General features: G+C 51.2%; 1 protein-coding gene across 2 annotated transcripts in view; it reads right to left on the bottom strand.

The window, feature by feature from the left end:
• Positions 1 to 2,717, bottom strand: part of RHCE (Rh blood group CcEe antigens) — a 36,209-nt gene extending 33,492 nt beyond the window's left edge. For both annotated transcript variants that reach the window (XM_058677039.1, XM_004592235.2), the window contains exon 1: positions 2,520 to 2,717. In XM_058677039.1, the coding sequence (XP_058533022.1) occupies positions 2,520 to 2,670 (151 nt within the window). In that variant the 5' untranslated portion in view covers positions 2,671 to 2,717. The remainder of the gene's footprint in view (positions 1 to 2,519) is intronic.
• Between the last annotated feature and the right edge of the window lie 8,123 nt (positions 2,718 to 10,840).

The following is a 10,840-nucleotide window of genomic DNA, read 5'->3' on the forward strand; positions in this document are numbered from 1 at the left end:
GTGGTTGTCTTAAACATTTCTTTTTCTTTTAAAGATTTATTTTATCTTATTTGAAAGGTAAAGTTACAGAGAGAGGAACTGGATTGCTCAGTGGCTAAATCCTCGTTTTGCAAGTGCCAGGATCCCGTATGGGTACTGGTTTGTGTCCTGGCTACTCCACTTCCCATCCAGCTCCCTGCTTGTAGCCTGGGGAAGCAGTAGAGGACAGCCCAAAGCCTTGGTACCCTGCACCTGCACGGGAAACCGAAAAGAAGTGTCTAGCTACAGACCAGCTCAGCTCAAGCTTTGGCCATTGCAGCCACTTGGGGAGTAGACCAATGGATGGAAGATTTTTCTCTCTGTCCCTCCTTCTCTCTGTGAAGTCTGGCTTCCCAATACAAATATTAATCTTAAAAAAAAAAAAAAAAAAAACAAGTAAAAAAGTGAGAAGATTGACTCCTTCCCTTGCTGGCCTATCCCTATCAGTGGCTCACAGGGGTCTGCAATCCCCCTCCCTTCACCTCTATGAGATAAATTAATAAACAAACATTAAAACAAGAACAACAAAAAGTGGCAGGGTTGAACAATTTACTGCAGTTTATGGACTAAATTAAGTGGACTGGGCCCGGCGGCATGGCCTAGCAGTTAAAGTCCTCACCTTGAACGCCCCAGGATCCCATATGGGCGCCGGTTCTAATCCTGGCAGCTCCACTTCCCATCCAGCTCCCTGCTTGTGGCCTGGGAAAGCAGTTGAGGACGGCCCAAAGCCTTGGGACCCTGCACGCGCGTGGGAGACCTGGAGAAAGTTCCTGGCTCCTGGCTCTGGATCGGCACAGCACCAGACATTGCGGTCACTTGGGGAGTGAATCATTGGACCGAAGATCTTCCTCTCTGTCTCTTCTCCTCTCTATATATCTGACTTTGTAATAAAAATAAATAAATCTTTTTAAAATTAATTAATTAATTAAGTGGACTGACCAACCTGTTTATCAAGGTTGAACTCAACTTTCAGAAAACACTTATGGTTTAAGCAACCCCTAGGAGGAGAACACAGAGCAGAGAGAGACAATTGCTGGAGGCAACCAAGCCAGCAAAAAGAAAAGGGCACAGCTATGCCCCTCCCTGGCAAGCTCTTTGTCAGTCATGATCAAGGTTTTAAAAAATGTTAGTCTAATCAAATGTGATAGCAAGATGTGTGCCTCTGTGGACTCCACTCAGAGACTGCCTGGCATCATTAATACTGGAGAATATTTTGGGCTGGGTGCAATAACTTGGTGGCTAAACTGGAAGATCTTCCTCTCTGTCTCTCCCGCTTTCTGTATATCTGACTTTCTAATGAAAACAAAAAGAAAAAGTAGTAACTCATACCTAGCAAGTTCTCAGAAAATCTGAGTCCCATATTGGATGCAATGTGTGGTATTATATTGAATTGGATTAAAACAAACTAAAGTAGGCTTAAACAGACTAAACTTATGCCCAGGTCAGGAAAATAGCAGTGATGGCCCAGGTTCTGAGCACTTGCCACCCATGTCAGAGACCGGGACAACGTTCCCTGCTCCTGATTATGACCTGGCTGGTCCAGCCCTGACCAGTATGGTCATTTGGAGAGTGAACCTGCAGATGGAAGATCTCTTTCTTTCTGTGTGTCACTGTGCATCTTAAGAAAATTAATCCTTTTTAAATTTGTGCCCAGGCCTTGGCATGGAGTGCCCCTCCCTGGGTCAGCCCAGTATGTGGTAGTACTTGGTGTGAGAACTACTGAGTTCCTAGCTCTGTCTACCAGCCTCTGTCCTGGAGCTCAGGGGCCCGTCCTTTGTCTCCAGCCCACTGGTTCATTAATATCACTCTGGAGCACTTTTCTTCCAGGGGCGTAGTCCATGGACATCACTTAGGAATCTGCAAGCGCTCAACCGCTCAACTCAGCGCCAACTTCAGGGAGGCCTAGCCACATATCAAGTCAGTTGAAGTGTATGAAGCTTGAACAATTCTTTATAAAAGTCACACCACTGTACTATTTATTTTGTTTACAGTTGTTCTCTTCAAAATCTGGGAATATTTTTAGCTGCATGTAAAACAACTACGACCATGCTACACTTCCTCTCTCACCTCCACCTGGCTTTAAATTTGCAAGCAGAATGCAGACTTCTAGGCCTCGGAGCGAGAAGGTAGGGGAGGGAAGCCACAGGCTAAAGTCTCCTGGGAGTGGGAGTGAGCAAGAAAGACCAAAAAGGGCAACAAAAAAAGCAACAGCAGTGCTGCAATGCCTTGCTGCTAAGGAGAGCGAAGTTGAGGGAGGCCGAGAATGAAAGGAACCGTTTGGCACATGGAATCTGGGAAAAGGGAAAAAGACAGCCCCCACTCTGCAATGACAGCTTCATGCAAGCTTCCTGCTGATAGCCCTGCTTCTCGTAATCCCTTCTGTGGAGGAAAGGGAACGAATCCCTTTCTTTGGGAATTTGGTGTTCTGAGGGACCCACAGAAGTGCCTGGCCCCAGCCCCTGCAATTTGTCTTGGTGACCACCTGCCCAGGGCACCCTCACCTTGGTAGGTCCCCAGGAGACTCTTCTGGTTCTCTGAGGAGGAAGGATCAGAGGATGCGAAAAAGATGAAGAGGACAATGAGGGCACCCTGCAGTATCAAGGCCCATGGGGGCAGGCAGCCCCGGACCGACCGCTGATACTTGGAGCCCATGGTGCTGCTCTCTGTGCTGGGTTTTTCCAGGAGCACCCACTTACGGAGCAATAGGGGAGACACGTGCCCATAGGCCTTATCTCAGGCTGCACAGCTGGCTCTGTGGGCCTGGGGGTGGAGTTAACATGGGTAGAAGGGGCCATGATCCAACTGGGATGAGGTGCGTTTATTCCAACATCGATTCATTCATTCAGTAAATGAGCGCATTCCTCTATGGATTCCTGCCAACCTTGCTGTAAAAGGAAGCACTCCATTCACTTGAATCCTGTTTCCCTCATCCCTTCATTTCATCTTTACCATAACCTTGCGGGAAAGACAGGCAATGGGTTGACATTTCTGCTTTACAAATGAGAAACTAGGGGCTGGTGTATTGATTCAACTGGCTAATCCTCTTCCTCCAAGTGCCAGTGTCTCAGATGGGAGCCAGTTCATGTCCCAGTTGCTCTACTTCCCATCCAGCTCCCTGTTTGTGGCCTGGGAAAGCAGTAGAGGACAGCCCAAAGCCTTGGGACCCTGAAGCCATGTGGGAGACCCGGAAGAAGCTTATGGCTCCTGGCTTTGAAACAGCGTAGCTCCACCATTGTGGTCACTTAGAGAGTGAACCAGCAGATGGTAGATCTTTCTCTCTGTGTCTCCTCCTCTCTGTAAATCTGGCTTTCCAATAAAAGCAAATAAATCTTAAAAAAAAAAAAAGGCAGGAAGGAGGGAGGGAGGGAATTAATTGAATTGAGTTATCCTTACCTTCTATAGAGATTTCCCAGGCTGGCCCCTGGGTATAGAGCCCCTGAGATTAAGACTAGGCTGCGAACTACAGGGACAGTGACATTGGCCTAGGCTAATGAAGACCTTCGGGAGCCTGGGAGCTGTCCCAGGGCATGTGCTGCTTGGGAGGAGTGAGCTTCTGCAAGCAGCAGCTGAAGGCTCTGTGTCAGCTAGGAGTGGGGCACTGGGAGAGTCTCCTCATTTTGTTTTCAGGTGAAGAAGCTAAGACAGGTCACACGGGCAGTTGGCCTCAGTCACTTTTTGTTGGTGCAGCTTGATTTACAGAAAGGAAAGTGTAAAAATGATGGTGTTCCGTAGTAGGGCACTGGCTAAGTACACTACAGGACACAACTTGTCAACAATATGATGGCTCCGAACATATGTGGGAAAATCCAGAGAAAAATGCTCTTAAAGATTGTCAAAAGTGGCATACAGTGCATAGTATTTGGTTAAAAACAAAAGAAAAAAGAGCCAGTTACAAAACAGTGTGCATGGTGTATTTATTTGTATAGAAATAACAAATGATAGCAGTTAGGATGCTCATACGGGAATGCCTGGGTCTGAGTCCCAGGTCTCTCTCTCTTTCTTTCTTTCTTTCTTTCTTTCTTTCTTTCTTTCTTTCTTTCTTTCTTTCTTAAGATTTATTTATTTTTACTACAAAGTCAGATATACAGAGAGGAGAGACAGAGAGGAAGATCTTCCGTCCGATGATTCACTCCCCAAGTGGGCCGCAACGGCCGGTGCGCACCGATCTGAAGCTGGGAACCAGGAACCTCTTCTGGGTCTCCCATGCGGGTGCAGGGTCCCAATGCATTGAGCCTTCCTTGACTGCTTTCCCAGGCCACAAGCAGGGAGCTGGATGGGAAGTGGAGCTGCCGGGATTAGAACCGGCGTCCAAATGGGATCCCGGGGCGTTCAAGGCGAGGACTTTAACTGCTAGGCCATGTCACCGGGCCCTCTCTTTCTTTCTTTTTTAAAGATTTATTTATTTCATTGGAAAGGCAGATGTACAGAGAGGAAGATCTTCCGTCCGATGATTCACTCCCCAAGTGGCCGCAACAGCACCATCGATGCTGTGCCGATCCAGAGCCAGGAGCCAGGAACTTCTTTACAGGTCTCCCACACAGGTGCAGGGTCCCAAGGCTTTGGGCTGTCCTCGACTGCTTTCCCAGACAACAAGCAGGGCGCTGGATGGGAAGTGGAACTGTCAGGATTAGAACCAGTGCCCATATGGGATGCCGGTGCGCTCAAGGCAAGAACCTTAACCATTATATTATCGCACCAGGCCCCCAGCTCCACTTTCAATCCAGCTTCCTATTGATGTCTACTCTGTCAGGCAGCAAGTGATGGCTCAAGTCCTTGATTCTTTACTACCTGCAAGCAGCATTGAGTTCTCAAGTTGAGTTCCAGGCTCCTGCCTTCAGCTTGGCCCAGCTTCAGTTGTGATAGACCCATGGGAAATGAACCAGTTGGATGGGCGATTGTTCTCTGTCCTTTCAAAAATTAATCAATGATGATGATATATTAGCATATGCATAGGAAACATGGCTGCAAACCACAGAACTCTGGCTGTTTGTGTTCTGTTCATTCCCAAAGCTAACATCCATCACGCCCTTATCGTCGCCTGCCTCTATCTTAAGCATTTCGCATGTTTGAACTCAGTATGTGATCCTGTGGGGTGGGAACTATTACCTTACATTGCAAAGGGGGAAACTGAGGCAGAGAACGATTAAGTGATTTGTTTAGGGTCCAGGACTGGTAAATAACAGAACTGGGATTTTAACCGAGGCAGTCTGATCTCAGCCATTGGATGTGTATCCACTCACTCTGGCCTAGATTGCTTCTTCTTCTTCTTCTTTTAAGATTTATTTATTTTTATTGGAAAGGCAGATATACAGAGAGGAGACGAGACAATGAGGAGGAAGACCTTCCATCCGATGATTCATTCCCCAAGTGACCACAATGGCTGGAGCTGAGCCAATCCGAAGCATGGGATTCTAAGGCTTTTACCACCCTAATGTCATATCAGAGGCAAGGCACCCTGACCCCCACGGCTAAGAGGTGTCCCTCTGCCTCAAGGTAACCCCTGGCTGGAGTGTCCAGCCTCCTCTGAGCAGGCAGCCCTTCTGAGAGATGGGTTTACTTAAGGGGGGACTCTCTGTGCAGGATATAAAGGTCTCTGGCCTGGGCCCACAGCTCGTGGCTCAGCTGTCAGCCAGCCAAGCACCCACCTGCCCAGAGGTGCCAGATACCAGTAAGATGAAGTTGCAAGACTTTCAGGCTCTGCCAATTGATAGAGCCCCCTGGAGTTTAGTTCTCAGTTGGTAAACTAGCCACAGTGGCAGCAGGCTCCATGGCACACCCCCCAACCCTCATATATCCACATCTGGCCACGGTGAGAAGCTGTATTTCTGAAATGCCAGACCAAGCATTGTACCCACAAGACTCCCCTTCTTTCCCCATCATTACCATTGTTTTGTAGACAAGGAATCTGCTGCTCAGAGAAATGATGCAAAAACCTAAGGTCACACAGGTCATAAATGGCAGAGTTGGGATGAAAACCCGATAGCCACCTGTCAGGACAGCGTGTGCTGCTCCCTGCTTTGCCCTCCTGCCACCCAGGGCACTAAACAACCCATAGTCTCCCTGTCTTTGTGGGCCACACAAGGGAACGATTGTGTTTCCCTCACAGGGTCCCTGCAAAGGTGAAAACACAGGGTGCGCCTGGCAACCTGCACCCCATAAATGAAGACAGGTCAGGGGTGATAAGAGGGTGGCTTGCAGCATGAGGGGGTCTCCGGGTGTGGTGGTAGATAAAGTCTGGGAGCCTGCAGCTCTCAACAGCTTTTCCCCTTAAGGAAACTTCTTCCAGGACGCAATCTCGAAGTGGCTGATGTCACCTTGCCTTTTCAGCCAGATAAGGGCTCTATGGGAACACTTGCTGAGACTTCCTTCCCAGAGCCAAGTGTAGCTAAGCTGGATGGCAGGCACTGAGCAGTGAGATGGGCAGATCCTCTTTTCCATCCCACCAAAGGTGGGATCTTGCCTAAGGCACATGTTCCTGAAGCGTAGCTAAGTCAAACACTCATTTCCTCAAGTGCCTTGAAATCACCCAAACTTGGATGCACTTTCGGGATGACAGAGTCTCTGAGCCTACTTTGTTTTCTGGAACGTGGAGGGTATTGGAGTGTTTCCCTCTAAGAGCTGTGAAGATAAAACGAGCCTGTGCATTTAGTGTTCAGGGTACGGGAAATAGTCTGTGATTATTAGTGATTATTGTGAGCACACAGACCTGGCATGTCTGCTGCTGAAAACCCTGAAAACACGAAGAAGCATAAAGCTTGGTATGATGGCCCATCTCTACCAAGCAGTGCTGTAGTGTGCATGTGTGTGTGTGCGTCTGTGTGTGTGTATCCTTCCAGAGGTTTTTTAGTGCTTATGGTGGATTTAGGCCTTATTTTTCCCCTATAAAAATGATACAATGCAAACCGCAGTTTTCTTCTTTTTTAAAACATTAATTAATCCATTGGAAATGTAAATTTATGGAGTGAATCTGCTGGTTCACGCCCCAAATGGCTGCAACAACCCCAGCTGGGCTGGTCTGAATCCAGGCGCTTCTTCCAGGTTTACCATGTGGATGCAGGAGCCCAAGCACTCGAACCATCCTTCACTGGGTTCCCAGGTGTATTTTTTTGTTTGTTTGTTTTTATTGGAAAGGCAGATTTACAGAGAGGAGGATAAAAAGGAAGGTCTTCTATGCACTGGGTCACTCCCCAAATGGCCTCAATGGTTAGAGCTGAGCTGATCTGAAGCCAATAGCCAGGAGCTTCTTACTGGTCTCCCACGCCAGTTCAGGGTTCCAAGGCTTTGGGCCACCCTCGACTGCTTTCCCAGGCCGCAAGCAGGGAGTGGATGGAAAGTGGAGCAGCCGGGACTTGAACAAGTGCCCATAAAGTGATGCTGTGCTTGGAGGTAGGGAATTATGCCAGTTGAGCCATTGCTCTGGCTCTTCCCAGGTGTATTAATTAGTAGGGAGCTGGATCGGAAGTAGAGCAGCTGGGACTCAAACTGATTCCCACATGGTATTCCAGCATCACAGGCAGAGGCTTAGCTTGCTATGCCACAGTGCTGGCTTAGACCAAACCTCTCAGAGTAACAGTTGTGAACACAACAGTGAACATCTTCCTTGAGTAAGCTTCTCTGGGCGACAGAGATTCACCTGTTAGACAAGGTGGCCATTCCAAGCCCTGGACTGCCACTCCTGTAGACCAGAAGCAGAGTTGAAGGCACCTGGGCTGGGCCTGTTGTGTGGGCTGGAGGGAACTGAAGCTGCTGAAGGCAGTGTGTGTGACCTGTCCTTATTTGTAGAAGAGGATGTGGTGGTCTCAGAAGCCCAAGTGTAAATCTCAACCCCTGGCTCATTAGAAAGTCCCGGGAGTGGGGTTGGGCCTCACTTCCTGTGTGGGCCTTGGTCTTTGGAAGGAAAGCCCATTATTTCACTTTGCTGTCTTACTCATCTGTGCAATCACCAGCACTGTGCTTCCTGATTAGTGTGAAAATGTGGGGAGCGAGGTGGGTGGGGCATCTCCGGCAGGAGGCCTCTCAGGACAGCCCAGCTCTTCATCTTCAGAATCCCAAAAGGCTATGGTGGGGCAGAGCGGGGAAAGGCTGGCACTAGGCTAGAGCCCACAGGGCTTGGGCTCAGGAAGGCGGGGAAAAGGCAGCTGGGTCTGGAAGGAAAGGTGGCAAGAGTAGAGAGAAGGGCAGTGATGCTGTGGCCTGTGGGTAAGCGCCTTGCAATGAGGCCATCCTCCCCAGCCCACCCCAGACAAGCATCCCATCAACACCCTTAACATCAGCAACAACTAGCAGGTGCTGGAAGTCCCAGGGCTTGATCTCATGCCTGGCCTCCATTGCTGTACTAACCCAACTGTGTGGCCTTGTGAACCTCAGTCTTCTCACCTGGAAAATGGAGCCAATGGGACCTGCCTATAATGGGAGACATGAGGCCAGAAGCATCTCCGTACAGCACCTTGACCCAGGCTAGACAGGTGAGTGGGTGTCTGAAGTAGAACTGGAGCCCAGGCCTTTTGATGTTTCTTCCTCAGGCCAGCACCCTGAGGTTCTCTGTGCTGGCATTGCTTCTGGAGGTCCAGCAGGTGACCTTCAGTGCTCCCTCCTAGTGCTCCCAGACACTCCACGCCTCTGCCATGGCCCAGCACAGCCCTGTCAAGGGCTTATCTGATGACAGGCTAGACAACAAGCTCTACAGTTCTGACACATGTCCCCAGCACCTCTTTCCCTCTTATCTATTCTCAGGATAACTCACCTACACATTCCACATGGTGCCAGCACTCTGACCCCAGCGCCCCAGCAGGGAGTGGGGGAAGTTCCCAGATGTAGGGGCTTATCTAGACAGTGTGTACACTGGTGGCCTTGGGGATGAGGGACACTGGGCATCTGGTGATGCCAGATGGGGTTCCCTTGACGTCCGGAGCCAGAACCTTTCCGTGTGCCTGTCGCCATAACGCCTTCCAGCCTTCCCTCCAGTGTGCCTTGGCAGCAGTTTCTGTCCTTTCTGCTATTCGCAAGCAGAACATACAGCTCACACCCTTTCTTAGCGATGGGCAGGCCCGGGTGCCACTTGGAGCCTGCCGATTTTGCTATTCTTGTCTACCCAACATCATCCTACCAACCTGCCGGTGTGGAAGCGAGGGTGGGCACAAGTCCACTGCTCACGCAGCTACTTGCTGTTACCGCTCTCTGCCTGCCTCAGCCTTCAAACCCAGTGGGTGGGAAAAGAGGCTCTGAAGGAGTCAGGAACTTGCCCGAGCTAGTTAAGCCGCCAAGCTAGAATTTCAACACTGCTCTGGAAAAGCTTGGACTCTTTGCCATTCTTCTAAACCTGCATCTCCACGGGGTGTGGATCGGGTTTCCAAGGAGCTTTTTGTACAGGTGGTTGGATTCACCTCACCAGGAAACCTCACACCCAGCCGGGCCATGGTGCAAGGGCAAGGAGGCGGAAGGTACAGTTGCAGTTGGTGTAAGGACAGTGGAGAGGCTTGAAGACGAGGGTAGGGCCACCTCTGACCAGCTCTGGACGCCTCAGTACACAGCATGCATTTTCTTTCTAGGCACTACAAGCAGGAGCAAGTTAAACTGAAGTGACTCTGACAAAAGTATCTGGTGCTAACTACAAGTTCCTCCCAGGGTGGGCTGTGACAGGGGGTGATCACGCGGCCCACTGTGTCCCAAGACAAAACAGGATAGCATCTAATTCCTAGGATTATGTCCTGGAATATTAACTAACCTCGCATGCCATGGTTGGGAAGTTAGGCTGGGAAAGCCACCTGCGAGGGTAGTCCGCAGCCCTCACAAATGGCTAGGAAGGGGGCAAAACACGGAAAAACACCTGTGCTAGGTAAAGAAGAGGATAGGAGATGTAATAGCTAGCATGTCCCCTGTTTTATCGGATCCTGGTGTAGTATCATCTGTGGGCACCAACTGGGAAAAGAGGAACGCAGCCAGAAGCTAGCAGCAGCAGCAGCAGCCGCCGCCACCGCCGCCTCGAGGCGCGGGCGTGGCTTTCCGATCCTGCCCCCGGCCCTCTAAACTGACTTCTCTCCCCCCTTTTTAAGCAGTCTTTGCGGTCGTTTCAAGTCGCTCTTTGGCAATCCGGACAAGGCAGGGGCCGTTGCGAGGGATGAAGGAGCAGAGGCGCGAGTCGCCCGGCAAAGAGCCGGGCCAGGCCAGCCCGCGTCCTCGCCTGGAAAGCAGCAACCCAGCCGCGGCCGACACGCCCCCGACGACGACGACGACGCGAGGGGGCAGCGCCCTCGCACGGTCCGTGGACGCCGCCTGGGCCTGCGGACGTGGAGCCCCGACACCCCGGCGGGCTGCGTGCGCTCCGCGGCCACGCCTCCCGTGACGCAGCGCCCGGAGTGGGGCGGAACCGCGGCGACCCCGCCCCGCGCCGCCGCGCTGTCACCACGTCGCGGGCAGCCGGCGGGGTGCGTGTGCGTGTGTGTGTGTGGGGTTTGCTTTGTCATTCGTACCCCCGCCGCGCGCTGACGCGGGCGGCCTGGCCGGGCACGCAGGCGTCCGCAGGAAGGGCCTCGACGCGGCTGCCGGGACGCTCCCTTACATAATGACGCGACTGAAGGGAGCACACGTCGGCGCGGAAGCCCCGCTCGCCGCCAACCCGGGCTGCACGAGGCCGGGGCCGCGCGAGCCGGAGGCGCGGCCTGTTCTGGCATGATTGAAAACAGTGAAACGCAACGACCCTCCCAACCGCGAAGCATACCTTCGCAACAACGCACAATATAGGATGTTATATTTATAGGGCCTATTTATAAGCCTCTATTTAGCTCTTTTCTGATAGGCCCAGCCGCAGGTCCAGCCACCATCA

Source organism: Ochotona princeps, chromosome 2 (genome assembly GCF_030435755.1).
Source record: "Ochotona princeps isolate mOchPri1 chromosome 2, mOchPri1.hap1, whole genome shotgun sequence".
Lineage (NCBI taxonomy): Eukaryota > Metazoa > Chordata > Mammalia > Lagomorpha > Ochotonidae > Ochotona > Ochotona princeps.